Source organism: Haliotis cracherodii, unplaced genomic scaffold (genome assembly GCF_022045235.1).
Source record: "Haliotis cracherodii isolate W230 unplaced genomic scaffold, xgHalCrac1.p SCAF_3, whole genome shotgun sequence".
NCBI classification, from domain to species: domain Eukaryota; kingdom Metazoa; phylum Mollusca; class Gastropoda; order Lepetellida; family Haliotidae; genus Haliotis; species Haliotis cracherodii.
The window spans coordinates 13168255-13186355 of record NW_027266286.1 but is presented as its reverse complement, the minus strand read 5'-3'; the positions used below and the strand labels follow the sequence as shown (position 1 = coordinate 13186355).

The 18101-nt window shown below is 44.6% G+C and overlaps 2 protein-coding genes across 2 annotated transcripts; both read right to left on the bottom strand.

Moving 5' to 3' along the window:
- Positions 1-808: 808 nt before the first annotated feature.
- Positions 809-5564, bottom strand: LOC139474809 (somatostatin receptor type 1-like). The gene is made up of 2 exons (XM_071257933.1): positions 5142-5564; positions 809-1015 (listed from the first exon to the last, which is right to left on the bottom strand). The coding sequence occupies exons 1-2, from the start codon at positions 5562-5564 to the stop codon at positions 809-811; spliced, it is 630 nt and encodes a 209-aa protein (XP_071114034.1).
- A 1396-nt stretch (positions 5565-6960) lies between these two features.
- LOC139473965 (prostacyclin receptor-like) lies at positions 6961-12047 on the bottom strand. The gene is made up of 2 exons (XM_071256831.1): positions 11298-12047; positions 6961-7167 (listed from the first exon to the last, which is right to left on the bottom strand). Exons 1-2 carry the CDS (start codon positions 12045-12047, stop codon positions 6961-6963), a joined length of 957 nt encoding a protein of 318 aa, XP_071112932.1.
- Between the last annotated feature and the right edge of the window lie 6054 nt (positions 12048-18101).

Here is an 18101-nt window from a genome sequence, read left to right as displayed (position 1 = left end):
ACCAAAAATGGAGAAAACCCCATTCGGGAAACTGCGCAATATATTGTCTACTTCCTACACCAACAACTATGACTTAATTATTCCAAGCAAACGTCTTGATATAGAATTAAAAACGTGAATGTAAATGAGTGATAGACTGAATGGTCAAACATTCAAACAAATAACCACAAATCAACAACCGAAAATACTGTAAAAACATGTAGGCACGATATTACAAAATTCGACACAAATGTATAACAGATAAGACATAATATATATTCATATCAATCTATCTATCTATCTATCTATCTATCTATCTATCTATCTATCTATCTATCTATCTATCTGTCTGTCTGTCTGTCTGTCTGTCTGCCTGTCTGTCTGTCTGTCTGTCTATCTATCTATCTGTATATCTATCTATCTATCTATCTATCTATCTATCTATCTATCTGTCTATCTATATATCTATCTATCTATCTATCTATCAGTCTATCTATCTATCTATCTATCTGTCTATCTATCTGTCTAACTATCTGTCTGTCTATCTATATATCTGTCTGTCTATCTATCTATCTATCTATCTATCTATCTATCTATCTATCTATCTATCTGTCTGTCTGTCTGTCTGTCTGTCTGTCTGTCTGTCTGTCTGTCTGTCTATCTATCTGTCTGTCTGTCTGTCTATCTATCTATCGAATTTTGTAACATCATCAGACATTTATGGGTTTGAATAGAAATACATCCTCCTATCTTCGTGAATACATACAATAATCTACATGCAACACAGTCGGCTTCCTGTTTGATGTAATTCTGTAAAGACATTGTCTCGTTAAGTTATCACAGAAACAGTTCTCCCTGAAGATATGTCATTTCCACAGATTGTCAAAATTCTGGTCCTGATCCGATCCCTGTAGCTCTTCCTAGCAGCAATATAGATCAGTGGGTCGGTGGAATAGCTCACCCCAGCCAGAACACGTACACAAAAGCTCACAGTCTTAGGTATGCGTTTCCCAAAGTAGTTCAGAAACACGGAAACCTTGGAGAAAAAAACAAAAACAAATAAGTTGGGGTTAACGTCGCATTGAACAGTTTTTCGGTTAAATATCATGGCGTGGCAACATCATGTGGGAGGAATGCCCGAAGCGATGCAGGCCACTTTGGTGAGCAAAAGTATGGTGCTGACAAATCCAGGTATACAATCTGAGTGAACAAACATAAACCCCGGTTCGAACCCATGTTCTTAAGTTCTCAGGAATCCTAGTTCAAAGGTTGCATATGATATACTTCATGCCCCAATACCTGCACGACAACACAGTGTTGTGTTTGAATACATCAGGCCTGAATACCCTAAACACCTTAATTTGATTTCTGTGTACATTTGCCTAAATATTACAATCGAATATGCGTTTTCAATGTGTTTAAGGGGGTGGTGGGGTAGCCTAGTGGTTAAAGCGTTGAAGACCCGGGTTCGATTCCCCACATGGGCACAATGTGTGACGCCCATTTCTGGTGTCACCCGCCGTGATATTGCTAAAATACTGCTCAAAGCGGCGTAAACTACACTCACACACTCACACACTCACTCACTCACTCGATGTGATGAAGTATATAAAAATTGATTCTAAAATATGCCAAAATAGAAATGAATCATAAGCGTAAAATTCATGTCCAGAAAGTTCAAATTTAGAATGTGAATGAGTAGTTGTGTACATCGTTTCAGAACCGCTCCTGGCTTTTGATTGGTCGAGAGGATCACCTGACCTCTGTGACGTCACATCCGGTCAGGTGATCTGCGCATGCGCGTGGGGCATGCTGGGAGTTGCACGCGCATCCAAGATGGCGTCGCCTCCGTTTCCGGTGTCGCGCGCCTCCAAGATGGCGTCGCCTCCGTTTCCGGTGTCGTGCTCACCTCAAAGATGGCGTCGCCTCCGTTTTCCGGTGGCGCGCGCACCTCCAAGAGGGCGTCGCTTCCGGGTCCGGTGGTGCGCGCACCTTCAAGAGGGCGTCGCCTCCGTTTTCCGGGGGAGGAGCAGGAGGAGGAGGAGGGAAGGGGTAAAAAACCCAGAGAAGCGGTCGTAAAAGAAGAACACGATCGACATAGTTGGTGTGGGTGTGGTGGTTCTAAACATAGACAAGGCGACGGTGGTGAAGGGAGGAGGGAGGGTGGTGGTGGTAAAGGGAGGGAGGGAGGGAGGAGGTGGGAGGGGAGTCGGGTTCTTTGTTTTGTTATGTTTTGGTGGGTGCGTGGCGATGGCATGTGGAGATGATAGCTCACTGAGACGAGCTTATCATACACAGTCGACGACTCTGCCACTTTGTTGCTAGGTTGACGTCATATCGGCGAAGGATCTTGCAACAACATTCCACAAATCATGTCATCGGGTATGGTGATGTGTTTGTCAACTTTGAGGTGTAAGGTTTCGTTCCACAAGGCGACCGTGTATTGTAGCCCACTATGACAACCGTTCGTCCAAGTTAAAAGTCGGTGAGTGGCGAATTTAAAGGTGCTAAAGGTGTTGGCTGAATTCTAAAGGTGAATCTACAGGCACAGACATGAACGTGGTGTAAGTATATGCCTACGTACTGTCATTCGTGTCTCCATGCAAACAGGTTGACACGCGTGACAACAAACAGACGTTGACGTTGATCCATAGGGTGATTATTACTATGAATTATACCGAGGAGTTGGCTCTCATGTAGGTTGACATGTGTACTTTCACGCATGTCTTCATGTACACGTCATGTACTTCGTGTTGCCATGCAAACGCGGTGACACGCGTGACTACAAACACATGTTTATCCTTAGGTTGATGACGTTGTCATTCGTTCATGTATGCAGAGCCCACACTGGTTTAAGACCAAGTCTGAGGCTATGGCAGCATTACAACGAACTATTCAACACGGAATTGACGTACCCGACTGTTGGGGTGGTCCGTATTATTATCTAGTATCGAGATCAAGGAAAGAAATGTAATCAAGGAGACAATCCTTGTCCAGCTTGTTTCCAGTTTGTTTCCAACGGCCATTTTCAGGGCCACCCATCTCACCCGAAAGGACGCTTTTCATCCTTTGCTTTGTCAACAAAAACAACAACAAGAAACAAAGAACCCACACCCTCCCCAGTCCTCTTGGAGGTACACGTCTATGCGTGACACCACCATGGTACGTCTCAATATAAAATAAAATAAATATGTATGTATGTATGGTGGTGTACACGAGTGGCATCACGTTTGCCTGGAGACAGGAATCAAACACCACGTATGTCTATCGATCAGTAACGTCTGTTTGAAGACACGCATGACACCACGTTTGCATGAAGACACGCGTGACACCACGTTTGCATGAAGACACGCGTGACGCTACTTTCGCATCGCGACACGAAGTACATCACGTTTGCAAACGTCACGCATGTATCTCGATCTACACTTCTAGTAACGTGTTTGTAGTCACGCGTGGCACAACGTCTTGCATGGAGACACGCATGACACCAAGTTTGCATGGAGACACGAAGTACATGTAGACCTACACGAGAGCCAACTCCTCGGTATAAATAAACGAGTGACAACGTCATAATCCTATGGATCAACGTCTGTTTGAAGACACACACATGACACTACGTTTTGCATGAAGACATAAAGTACATCACGTTTACATGGATAGACGTAGTACACTATGTGTGTTTGAAGACATGAAGTACATCACGTGTGCATGGAGACACGCGTGACAGTACGCATGTCTACATACACGAGTGCTAGGACCTCGGTATAAATGAACGATCGACTGACAACGTCATCATCCTATGGATAAACGTGTGTTTGTCGTCACGCGTGGCACCATGCTTGCATGGAGACACGACTGACAGTACGCGTACATGAAGACACGCGTGACAGTACGCATGTCAACCTACACGAGTGCCAGCCCCTCGGCATAAATGAACGAATGACAACGTCATCATCCTAAGGATAAACATGTGTTTGTAGTCACGCGTGTCACCGCGTTTGCATGGCAACACGAAGTACATGACGTGTACATGAAGACACGCGTGAAAGTACACATGTCAACCTACACGAGAGCCAACTCCTCGGTATAATTCATAGTAATAATCACCCTATGGATCAACGTCAACGTCTGTTTGTCGTCACGCGTGGCACCCTGTTTGCATGGAGACACGAAGGACAGTACGTAGGCATATACTTACACCACGTTCATGTCTGTGCCTGTCGATTCACCTTTAGTATTCAGCCAACACCTTTAGCACCTTTAAATTCGCCACTCACCGACTTTTAACTTGGACGAACGGCTGTCATAGTGGGCTACAATACACGGTCGCCTTGTGGAACGAAACCTTACACCTCAAAGTTGACAAACACATCACCATACCCGATGACATGATTTGTGGAATGTTGTTGCAAGATCCTTCGCCGATATGACGTCAACCTAGCAACAAAGTGGCAGAGTCGTCGACTGTGTATGATAAGCTCGTCTCAGTGAGCTATCATCTCCACATGCCATCGCCACACACCCACCAAAACATAACAAAACAAAGAACCCGACTCCCCTCCCACCTCCTCCCTCCCTCCCTCCCTTTACCACCACCACCCTCCCTCCTCCCTTCACCACCGTCGCCTTGTCTATGTTTAGAACCACCACACCCACACCAACTATGTCGATCGTGTTCACCTTTTACGACCGCTTCTCTGGGTTTTTTACCCCTTCCCTCCTCCTCCTCCTGCTCCTCCCCCGGAAAACGGAGGCGACGCCCTCTTGAAGGTGCGCGCACCACCGGACATGGAAGCGACGCCCTCTTGGAGGTGCGCGCGCGCGCCACCGGAAAACGGAGGCGACGCCATCTTCGAGGCGCACGACATCGGAAACGGAGGCGACGCCATCTTGGATGCGCGCGACACCGGAAACGGATGAGACGTCATCTTGGATGCGCGTGCAACTCCCAGCATGCCCTGAGCGCATGCGCAGGTCACCTGACCGGATGTGACGTCGCAGAGGTCACGTGATCCTCTCGACCAATCAGAAGCCAGGAGCGGTTCTGAACCGATGTACACAACTACTTGAATGTACTTGGATTATATTCCTCGTTACACCTTGGATCTAAGAACGAGACTCACTTAATCGTAAGACATATACTTCCGTGTGTGTATACTTACATAGAAAGGTATCCAGGAAATGAGGAAGTTCACCGAAAGGAGGAGCAGCATTATGGTCATCTTGTACTCTGCTAGTATCGAATTCTGCTTGGGGGGCGCGCGTTTGTGAACCATTCTGAACAGGGAAGCAATTACGACTATGTTACACACGATGTTAACAGCAACAAACATGAGACCAACTGAAGCATAAACGATGGTATAGACACTAAGTCGCGAAGAGGGCGAAATGGGAACAGAAGGTAACATTTTGCAGAGCTTGGGTTTTTCGGGATCCATGACCAGTCCAAAGCCAAAAGCTGGAAGCATGTTGACAACGATAAGACAAATCACGATGAAGGGAATAGGAACCTTTAGCTTCCAGCTGTGGATATTAACAATGTACCAGTAGGTGACACTGAAGGCGAAACATCTCTCCACCGCCATGATTCGGGTTCATCGTTCAGTGTTCATCATTCTGGGTTCATCATTCTGGGTTCATAATTCTGGGTTCATCACTCTAGGTTCATCATTCTAGGTTCATCATTCTGGGTTTATCATTCTGGGTTCATCATTCTGGGTTCATCACTCTGGGTTCATCATTCTGGGTTCATCATTCTAGGTTCATCACTCTGGGTTCATCATTCTTGGTTCATCATTCTGGGTTCATCACTCTGGGTTCGTCATTCTGGGTTCATCATTCTGGGTTCATCATTCTGGGTTCATCATTCTGGATTCATCATTCAAGGTTCATCATTCTGGGTTCATCATTCTTGGTTCATCATTCTGGGTCCATCACTCTGGGTTCATCATTCTGGGTTCATCATTCTGGGTTCATCATTCTGGGTTCATCATTCTTGGTTCATCATTCAGGGTTCATCACTCTGGGTTCATCATTCAAGGTTCATCTTTCTGGGTTCATCATTCTGGGTTCATCATTCTGGGTTCATCATTCAGGGTTCATCACTCTGGGTTCATCATTCAAGGTTCATCTTTCTGGGTTCATCATTCTGGGTTCATCATTCTGGGTTCATCACTTTGGGTTCATCGTTCTGGGTTCATCATTCTGGGTTCATCATTCTGGGTTCATCATTCAGTGCTCGTCATTCTGGGTTCATCACTCTTGGTTCATCATTCTGGGTTCATCATTCTGAGTTCATCATTCTGGGTTCATCATTCTGGGTTCATCATTCAGGGTTCGTCATTCTGGGTTCATCATTCTGGGTTCATCATTTCCTTATACACTGTTGTTGTTCTCAGGATTCTAGTCTTGTCTCAAACCTTTGATATCTTTTACACTGTTGGTATGGTGGGTATTCTACTTTCGGTACCACAACTATGACACCTTATGCATATAATATATAATATATATTCAAAGATAAGATATCTATCTATCTATCTATCTATCTATCTATCTATCTATCTATCTATCTGTCTGTCTGTCTGTCTGTCTGTCTATCTATCTATCTATCTATCTATCTATGTATCTATCTATCTGTCTGTCTATCTGTCTATCTATCTATCTATCTATCTGTCTATCTGTCTATCTATCTATCTGTCTGTCTGTCTGTCTGTCTATCTATCTATCTATCTATCTATCTATCTGTCTATCTATCTATCTATCTGTCTGTCCGTCTGTCTGTCTGTCTGTCTGTCTATCTATCTATCTGTCTGTCTGTCTGTCTGTCTGTCTGTCTATCTATCTATCGAATTTTGTAACATCATCAGACATTTATGGGTTTGAATAGAAATACATCCTCCTACCTTCGTGAATACATACAATAATCTACATGCAACACAGTCGGCTTCCTGTTTAATGTAATTCTGTAAAGACATTGTCTCGTTAAGTTATCACAGAAACAGTTCTCCCTGAAGATATGTCATTTCCACAGATTGTCAAAATTCTGGTCCTGATCCGATCCCTGTAGCTCTTCCTAGCAGCAATATAGATCAGTGGGTCGGTGGAATAGCTCACCCCAGCCAGAACACGTACACAAAAGCTCACAGTCTTAGGTATGCGTTTCCCAAAGTAGTTCAGAAACACGGAAACCTTGGAGAAAAAAACAAAAACAAAAACAAATAAGGTGGGGTTAACGTCGCATTGAACAGTCTTTCGGTTAAATGTCATGGCGTGGCAACATCATGTGGGAGGAATGCCCGAAGCGATGCAGGCCACTTTGGTGAGCAAAAGTATGGTGCTGACAAATCCAGGTATACAATCTGAGTGAACAAACATAAACCCCGGTTCGAACCCATGTTCTTAAGTTCTCAGGAATCCTAGTTCAAAGGTTGCATATGATATACTTCATGCCCCAATACCCGCACGACAACACAGTGTTGTGTTTGAATACATCAGGCCTAAATACCCTAAACACCTTAATTTGATTTCTGTGTACATTTACCTAAATATTACAATCGAATATGCGTTTTCAATGTGTTTAAGGGGGTGGTGGGGTAGCCTAGTGGTTAAAGCGTTGAAGACCCGGGTTCGATTCCCCACATGGGCACAATGTGTGACGCCCATTTCTGGTGTCACCCGCCGTGATATTGCTAGCATACTGCTCAAAGCGGCGTAAACTACACTCACACACTCACACACTCACTCACTCACTCGATGTGATGAAGTATATAAAAATTGATTCTAAAATATGCCAAAATAGAAATGAATCATAAGCGTAAAATTCATGTCCAGAAAGTTCAAATTTAGAATGTGAATGAGTAGTTGTGTACATCGGTTCAGAACCGCTCCTGGCTTTTGAATGGTCGAGAGGATCACCTGACCTCTGTGACGTCACATCCGGTCAGGTGATCTGCGCATGCGCGTGGGGCATGCTGGGAGTTGCACGCGCATCCAAGATGGCGTCGCATCCGTTTCCGGTGTCGCGCGCCTCCAAGATGGCGTCTCATCCGTTTCCGGTGTCGTGCTCACCTCAAAGATGGCGTCGCCTCCGTTTTCCGGTGGCGCGCGCGCGCACCTCCAAGAGGGCGTCGCTTCCATGTCCGGTGGTGCGCGCACCTTCAAGAGGGCGTCGCCTCCGTTTTCCGGGGGAAGAGCAGGAGGAGGAGGAGGGAAGGGGTAAAAAACCCAGAGAAGCGGTCGTAAAAGGTGAACACGATCGACATGGTTGGTGTGGGTGTGGTGGTTCTAAACATAGACAAGGCGACGGTGGTGAAGGGAGGAGGGAGGGTGGTGGTGGTAAAGGGAGGGAGGGAGGGAGGAGGTGGGAGGGGAGTCGGGTTCTTTGTTTTGTTTTGTTTTGGTGGGTGTGTGGCGATGGCATGTGGAGATGATAGCTCACTGAGACGAGCTTATCATACACAGTCGACGACTCTGCCACTTTGTTGCTAGGTTGACGTCATATCGGCGAAGGATCTTGCAACAACATTCCACAAATCATGTCATCGGGTATGGTGATGTGTTTGTCAACTTTGAGGTGTAAGGTTTCGTTCCACAAGGCGACCGTGTATTGTAGCCCACTATGACAACCGTTCGTCCAAGTTAAAAGTCGGTGAGTGGCGAATTTAAAGGTGCTAAAGGTGTTGGCTGAATTCTAAAGGTGAATCTACAGGCACAGACATGAACGTGGTGTAAGTATATGCCTACGTACTGTCATTCGTGTCTCCATGCAAACAGGTTGACACGCGTGACAACAAACAGACGTTGACGTTGATCCATAGGGTGATTATTACTATGAATTATACCGAGGAGTTGGCTCTCATGTAGGTTGACATGTGTACTTTCACGCATGTCTTCATGTACACGTCATGTACTTCGTGTTGCCATGCAAACGCGGTGACATGCGTGACTACAAACACATGTTTATCCTTAGGTTGATGACGTTGTCATTCGTTCATGTATGCAGAGCCCACACTGGTTTAAGACCAAGTCTGAGGCTATGGCAGCATTACAACGAACTATTCAACACGGAATTGACATACCCGACTGTTGGGGTGGTCCGTATTATTATCTAGTATCGAGATCAAGGAAAGAAATGTAATCAAGGAGACAATCCTTGTCCAGCTTGTTTCCAGTTTGTTTCCAACGGCCATTTTCAGGGCCACCCATCTCACCCGAAAGGACGCTTTTCATCCTTTGCTTTGTCAACAAAAACAACAACAAGAAACAAAGAACCCACACCCTCCCCAGTCCTCTTGGAGGTACACGTCTATGCGTGACACCACCATGGTACGTCTCAATATAAAATAAAATAAATATGTATGTATGTATGGTGGTGTACACGAGTGGCATCACGTTTGCCTGGAGACAGGAATCAAACACCACGTATGTCTATCGATCAGTAACGTCTGTTTGAAGACACGCATGACACCACGTTTGCATGAAGACACGCGTGACACCACGTTTGCATGAAGACACGCGTGACGCTACTTTCGCATCGCGACACGAAGTACATCACGTTTGCAAACGTCACGCATGTATCTCGATCTACACTTCTAGCGTGTTTGTAGTCACGCGTGGCACGTCTTGCATGGAGACACGCATGACACCAAGTTTGCATGGAGACACGAAGTACATGTAGACCTACACGAGAGCCAACTCCTCGGTATAAATAAACGAGTGACAACGTCATAATCCTATGGATCAACGTCTGTTTGAAGACACACACATGACACTACGTTTTGCATGAAGACATAAAGTACATCACGTTTACATGGATAGACGTAGTACACTATGTGTGTTTGAAGACATGAAGTACATCACGTGTGCATGGAGACACGCGTGACAGTACGCATGTCTACATACACGAGTGCTAGCACCTCGGTATAAATGAACGATCGACTGACAACGTCATCATCCTATGGATAAACGTGTGTTTGTCGTCACGCGTGGCACCATGCTTGCATGGAGACACGACTGACAGTACGCGTACATGAAGACACGCGTGACAGTACGCATGTCAACCTACACGAGTGCCAGCCCCTCGGCATAAATGAACGAATGACAACGTCATCATCCTAAGGATAAACATGTGTTTGTAGTCACGCGTGTCACCGCGTTTGCATGGCAACACGAAGTACATGACGTGTACATGAAGACACGCGTGAAAGTACACATGTCAACCTACACGAGAGCCAACTCCTCGGTATAATTCATAGTAATAATCACCCTATGGATCAACGTCAACGTCTGTTTGTCGTCACGCGTGGCACCCTGTTTGCATGGAGACACGAAGGACAGTACGTAGGCATATACTTACATCACGTTCATGTCTGTGCCTGTCGATTCACCTTTAGTATTCAGCCAACACCTTTAGCACCTTTAAATTCGCCACTCACCGACTTTTAACTTGGACGAACGGTTGTCATAGTGGGCTACAATACACGGTCGCCTTGTGGAACGAAACCTTACACCTCAAAGTTGACAAACACATCACCATACCCGATGACATGATTTGTGGAATGTTGTTGCAAGATCCTTCGCCGATATGACGTCAACCTAGCAACAAAGTGGCAGAGTCGTCGACTGTGTATGATAAGCTCGTCTCAGTGAGCTATCATCTCCACATGCCATCGCCACGCACCCACCAAAACATAACAAAACAAAGAACCCGACTCCCCTCCCACCTCCTCCCTCCCTCCCTCCCTTTACCACCACCACCCTCCCTCCTCCCTTCACCACCGTCGCCTTGTCTATGTTTAGAACCACCACACCCACACCAACTATGTCGATCGTGTTCTTCTTTTACGACCGCTTCTCTGGGTTTTTTACCCCTTCCCTCCACCTCCTCCTGCTCCTCCCCCGGAAAACGGAGGCGACGCCCTCTTGAAGGTGCGCGCACCACCGGACATGGAAGCGACGCCCTCTTGGAGGTGCGCGCGCGCGCCACCGGAAAACGGAGGCGACGCCATCTTCGAGGCGCACGACATCGGAAACGGAGGCGACGCCATCTTGGATGCGCGCGACACCGGAAACGGATGAGACGTCATCTTGGATGCGCGTGCAACTCCCAGCATGCCCTGAGCGCATGCGCAGGTCACCTGACCGGATGTGACGTCGCAGAGGTCACGTGATCCTCTCGACCAATCAGAAGCCAGGAGCGGTTCTGAACCGATGTACACAACTACTTGAATGTACTTGGATTATATTCCTCGTTACACCTTGGATCTAAGAACGAGACTCACTTAATCGTAAGACATATACTTCCGTGTGTGTATACTTACATAGAAAGGTATCCAGGAAATGAGGAAGTTCACCGAAAGGAGGAGCAGCATTATGGTCATCTTGTACTCTGCTAGTATCGAATTCTGCTTGGGGGGCGCGCGTTTGTGAACCATTCTGAACAGGGAAGCAATTACGACTATGTTACACACGATGTTAACAGCAACAAACATGAGACCAACTGAAGCATAAACGATGGTATAGACACTAAGTCGCGAAGAGGGCGAAATGGGAACAGAAGGTAACATTTTGCAGAGCTTGGGTTTTTCGGGATCCATGACCAGTCCAAAGCCAAAAGCTGGAAGCATGTTGACAACGATAAGACAAATCACGATGAAGGGAATAGGAACCTTTAGCTTCCAGCTGTGGATATTAACAATGTACCAGTAGGTGACACTGAAGGCGAAACATCTCTCCACCGCCATGATAGTCGTCAAGGCATTAGACGCTTGAGACAGAAACCCGTTAAAGAAGCCGATAGCTACACAAGCAGAGTAACTTGGTTCGGGGATGAAAACATTCACAACATGATAAGCAGTGGATGAACAGATACCCAGAACATCAACTACGCAGAGGGCTCCAAGAAGCTTTTTCACAAGGTTCGGGTTTTTCTTGATGTCCTTTGCAAGAAGAGCTCTTGCAACACAGTGAAATAGAAGGCCCGGGATAAATACAGTGGCGACTGTTAGCACGAGCTTAATATGGGGAGTAAATCCGGCTTCATTACAATCATCACACACGCTGCTGTTCATTATAAGCGTCTTCTGACTCGGTGGCCTTTCCTATCATTTCATAGATGGTCACGAGTCTGAAAGTAATATGCAATAATTTGTTTAATAAAACACCGATTGGACTTTGAATATGTTAAAAATATTTTCAAAGTTGTAATCAATCAGGAAGTATTATATATTTTATGCCGACGCATGGTTTCACCTAAAGCTGCTCCGTATTATATGTATACTTAAAGAAAGCCTATTCCGCTGGCATATTTCATACCAATTACAGAAATCTTTGCAGCCGGCCATGATCACTGAATTCAATAAATACTTACAGGGATCTCAAAAGTGGACTATCGCAAGCTGCTTTATAGGATCAATGCATTTTACAAGGATACATATTTAGATTCTTGAAAACCGAAAACCACTGTATCAGCCAGTTCAAGAAAATAAAGTGTCAAAATGTCAAAATGTTACACAGAGCGATACTCAAATCATAAATGTAATGTGATTTAGTGGTCCAAAACTTGTTGCAGTTGCCGAAATGCAGTCAAGGCAAAATGCATATCACAAACGTGAAATTCACTACAACATATCCAGGTCCAAACCACATGACCATTGCACGTCTATCTACACGTGAAATATGAACAAAATGCCTAAAAAAGGCGCATGCCTATTTGATCAATAAACAGTTGCACTTGATATAGTGGGATCTTACAGTCGACACTGCTTTTGGCTGAGGTTTCTTTTGAATATGGCAAGGGTTTCGTCGCTAATACTGTGTAGCCTATATTTATTTGGCGTGCCATGTCTACATCAGTGACCAGTGAACATTTCACTGCTTTCCGCCGATTCATTACATGAATCCGTTAAATGTCACACAAAATGCATTTAGGTGGGATCGGGGGTGAGGTCGGTATAGTTGCTTGATGCGTTTGTCTAGATCGGTTTGAGGATGATAATTGTATGATTTGTGAAAACTTATCATTTACATTTAATCAGAGCCAATTTGTACTTACTTGTTATTTACAGGTATTTTGTGTGCATATATTACTTGTGCAAACACGCGCCATTCTGTGTTATTGAACAGTTGTAAAGGGGCATTTGACCATAAACGATAAGTGGTCAGTTCGTCTGTCTAAAAAAGAACCGACTGTCACAAGTTTAAAAGTTGAAAAAGACATATTCGTGTCAACAAAGACAGGAAGTCGTGGATGTTGATCCTGTGAAACGTTCTCCGATTGGACTATCGATATGTGCGATAGTCCAATCATATTTAGCACAGGAAAGTGGGCTTGATGTGGCTAGGGTGGAAAAAAGACTTTTATAAAAAGGCTAGTGGACGCTCTTGCTCATTGAATTTGGAAGCAACCTTAAGATCACAAAAGGGGTAGTCATAGTTATTAGTTTCTTTCAGAAAAAAGTAACAACAATCTTACCCTGGCCATATTTTTGTCACATAAACTGGAGATTCTACGGAAAAAATCACCTCGGCAAAAGGATGGCATTTTCTGCTGATTTTGTGAAAAAACGGATACGATCATGCGAATTATTGACAGTCAGTGAAATCATGATGAATTGAAGCTGAACTAACTGGCCTGAAAAGCCTGTCTGATTTGGTTTTGGTCACATCAAAAAGTGACAATGAATTCATGCAAATACATAACACCCAATAAACAATTCAAAATAATGAAAATTTAAGTCTTGAGTAACCCATCTTGAATACCTCATCTGATTGAATTTAAAACTTCAGATGATTGATTATTCATGCTGTACAAGGACAAGTAAAGAGAGTTTGAATTCCCAGCTGACATTAAAAGTGATTTCTTGTGTATGTAAATAGAAATTTAATATCCCATTAAGTATTAAGTGAACACAATGGCTGATGCTGCAGGTAAAGCAGCACTCAACGAATCTGTCAAACTACGTCTCATTCCATACACTGATTTTCAACCTATGATAAGATGTTACATCAGAGATCTAATGCAAACGAAGTGGGACACCATAAAGAAATAAATACATGCAATAAAGCAAGATATCGGTTACTCTTACTTGGGATGTCAGTCCGGATTGGAAGAGGTCATAATGCGAAGAAATCAGGATGGCCACAGCGGACATGTACATGAATATTTATTGAAAGGTGATGCCGCTTATAGTAATATTCCAGCAATATCACGGCGGGCGACACCGGACACCTTACATTTTACCCATGTGGGGAATCGAACCCGTGACGAGCCAACGCTTTAACCACAAGGCTACCTCACCGCCCTATTTGGGATTAAGGTCCAGTACCTACAAATATCCCTCGCGTGACATGTCCAGGTATTAGCAACGGGCGAGATTACCCTGTCACCTAGCAGCAGCGGGGCGACAAAGGATGGTTAAAGTATCACTTACGTAAGTAACAAGGAGTAAGTCTAATCACACTTTGACGTTACTTATCCAACATTCTCTAGTACTCTTCAGGTCATGGCTCGTTGCACCGTGCACTTATCTATCCGAGTAAGTGGATTTATCCTATTGCATGGTCTTATAAACAAAGTAAAAATACACAAACGTGATTACATTCTATTTTGGTTTCGACGTTTCCTTTACTGTTAACAAATCATGGGGACCTTTTAATGTTAACAAATCATGGGGAACAGATATTTTCAAAATTAATTTGAAAGAGTGAGTAAGTATAGTTTTACGCCGCCTTTAGCAATATTCCAGCAATATCACGGCGGGGGACACAAGAAATGGGCTTCACACATCGTACCCATGTCGGGAATCGAACCCGGGTGTTCGACGTGATGAGCGAACGCTTTAACCACTAGGCTACCCGACCGCCTAATATGAAAGAGATGTGACATGGTACATATTACTATTTGTATATATCGATAAAAGAAGGAACTATTCATTGGTATAAAAGGGTCGGCTGAAATGCTTAGGCTCTATGCCTTGGCTATTGTTGTGTCATCGTGCCAGTAAGACGTGGTGTGTTTTTCACGTTATCAATCACTGTTTTGGATGGCCTGGACTCATTTACTTACTAGGAAAGTTGATGTTTATTAATATCCATTGGATCACTGTGTTAAATACTTAGATTATACGTGGAAAATGCTGTCTTTGAATACCAGTTTGGTCAGCTTTATGTGTGACGAACGCTCGGAGTAACGCAGGCAGTAGATCATTGCACGGTTAAGGCACACGACTCTGCACAGGTTGCTGTGGTTCCTTGTACAATATAACAGAACCAGACTAAGGCTTGGACTCATGAGGCATTTAATTCAGTGAGTGAGTGAATGGCGTTTTACGTCGCTTGTAGGAATATTTTCTGAAATATCACGGGATGGGGACACCAGAACTGGGCTTCCACGTTGTACCCATGTGGGGAATTAAACCCAGGCCTTCGGAGTGACAATCCAACAATTTAATCTCTAGGCTACCCTACCGTCCCCCATTTAATTTAATGACATTAACAACAATACATTTCTATTGCAAAGAAAGCAAACAAGTAGCAGTGTCTTCATAACAGTGAGTGAGTGAGTTAGTTTGGTTTAACGTCGCTTTTAACAGTATTCCAGTTATATCACGGCGAGTCAGCTTAATCTGGAAGGAAATCCCGAAGTGATGCAGGTCTCAGACGTTTACCACTTCGGTGAAACCCACGAGCACGGGTATGGTGCTGACAAACCTAGAACCATAATCAGGGCGAACCGGGATTCGAACCCACAACCATAGGTTTCTGGCGTACCCAAGGGACGCCACTCTGCACAGCGAATCGCGACGCCTTAGGCGACTAGGCCACCCATGCCCCCTATTGGTAAGCCTATAGATGGTTGTATGATTGTTCACGAGGGACGTGGTCACTCGTTGGGGGAACAGGTTAGTTTGTTTGCTTGTTTGTTGTTTAACGTCGTACACTATTCCAGCTATGTGACGGTAGTCCGTTAATATCGAGTCTGGACCTGACAATCAAGTGATTGACATCATGAGAATCGATCCACGCAATTGGGATCGATGACATGCATCAACCAAGTCAGCGAACCTGACCACCTGATCCCATTAGTCGCCTCTTACGACAAGCTTGGGCTGTTAAAGACCAATTGTGACTCGTCACGGGTCTGAAGAAAAAGTTTAATATTTTAAACAAGCTGTAAGAACAGGAGGACACCATTTAAAAACATGGTAAACTGCATGCAAGTTTTCGGTTTAACGTCGCTTTGAACAGTGTATCAAAACTTGTTGACAAAAGAAAGTATACACATGCAAATTGGATCTGACCCAACAAAATACAAAATTACTAGGCTGAAAATGCCTAAACACTGCACCCTTAAGGTCCAAAACACAACTGAGATGCGGTATATTGTTACCAGCCCAACTACATCAGCATCGAGACCCGTGAAGATTCCGGGGTAGAATAGGTCTTCAGCAACCCATGCATGCAGTAAAAGGCGACTATGCTTGTCGTAAAAGGCGACTAACGGGATCGGGTGCTCAGGCTCGCTGACATGGTTGATGCATGTCATCGATCCCAATTGCGTGGATCGATGCTCATGATATTAATCACTGGATTGTCTGGTCCAGACTCGATTATTTTACAGACCGCCGTCATATAGCTGGAATATTGCTGACAAACAAGCAAACAAACAAAACATCAGCATCGAATAACCATTTTTCCACCATCAAACATGGCTGATACTTTCTTTACCCCGGCTTATCACGGCTTATCACTTTCATATGGTGCTGAGTGAGTGAGTGAGTGAGTTGGGTTTAACGCCGCTTTTAACAGTATTCCAGTTATATCGCGGCGTGTCAGCTTAATGTGGGAGGAAAGCCCGAAGTGATGCAGGTCTCAGACCTTTACCACTTCGGTGAAACCCACGAGCACGGGTATGGTGCTGACAAACCTAGAAACATAATCGGGGCGAACCGGGATTCGAACCCACAATCATAGGTTTCTGGAGTGCCCAAGGGACGCACCGCTGCACAGCGAATCGCGGCGCCTTAGATGACTAGGCCACCCGTGCGCCCCATATGGTGCTGAGAAACAGAGGATCATAGTGAGGTCGATTTTGGGACTCGAACTCCAACCATCAGAGGATATTATATCTGATATTATACTGCTGATGGGGCAGTCGGGTAGCCCAGTAGTTAACACGTTCGCTCGTTACGCCGAAGACCCGAGTCCGATTCCTGGCGTGGGTACAATGTGTGAAGCCCATCTCTGATGTCCCCCGCCGTGATATTGATGGAATGTTGTTAAAAGCTTCGCCATGCTTGTGGTTTTGACACAGGGGTCCATCCATTGTACGAACCAGAATATGAAGAGGGCGTCATTGAAAATGATAAATACAAAATTCTTTGGAATAGGCCCGTTTACAGTCTCAGACGTATCCAAGACAAAAAACCTGATCCTGTCCTGTTTGATAAATCCAAAGAAATCATTTATATTATTGAATTTTCTTTCCCTATTGACACTAATGTGCTTGACAAGATTCAGGAAAAACATGGCAAATATGCGGACCTTGCTTTTGAAATGTTACTTTTGCATCCTAAGTACCAAGTTGTCCGACTCCCCATTGTTCTTGGTGCCTTAGGTTTGGTACCTCCCAAGCTGTTGGCTGACTTTGTGAGAGTACCTGGGTTTGCTACCAAGAATACAGCCCTTCTGACAATCTGGGTAATGCAGAAGGCTGCAGTGTTGGGGAGTCTTCGCGTTTTCCGAAAAGTTCTGGGTGGGTTTAACTAGGCAGCGCTTCCTAGTAGAAGTCCCATTCGCTGTCTGGACTGCGTGAAGAGTGGACCTTGAGCTGATGATAAGCCTAACCAACCTCACACTGCCAGGATCAACCCAAAACTCTTTGCTGCAATTTTTGTATTTTAATATAATAATTTTATTATAATAATAATGCGACAAAACCCTTTCCATCTTCATAAGATATATCTTATGCACGATTGTACGATTCCGACTATATCACAAACATGTGTTTATAAATCACTATCAAATAGCAATGACACCAGGTGTTCGCGAAAGTCTCTGCTAAAAGCCCATGTACGAGTCCACCCCGAGACTAAAATAGTAAGTAGTTAAACATGGGAAAACTA

What these genes read in the sequence shown, in the direction of transcription:
- LOC139474809 (XM_071257933.1), bottom strand. Translation starts at nt 5,564, where the DNA reads ATGGCGGTGGAGAGATGTTTCGCCTTCAGTGTCACCTACTGGTACATT. An exon ending in TTTCCTGGATACCTTTCTAT is followed by an intron (nt 1,016 to 5,141) that starts GTAAGTATACAC and finishes TTTTTCTCCAAG; the next exon opens with GTTTCCGTGTTTCTGAACTA.
- LOC139473965 (XM_071256831.1), bottom strand. Translation starts at nt 12,047, where the DNA reads ATGAACAGCAGCGTGTGTGATGATTGTAATGAAGCCGGATTTACTCCC. An exon ending in TTTCCTGGATACCTTTCTAT is followed by an intron (nt 7,168 to 11,297) that starts GTAAGTATACAC and finishes TTTTTCTCCAAG; the next exon opens with GTTTCCGTGTTTCTGAACTA.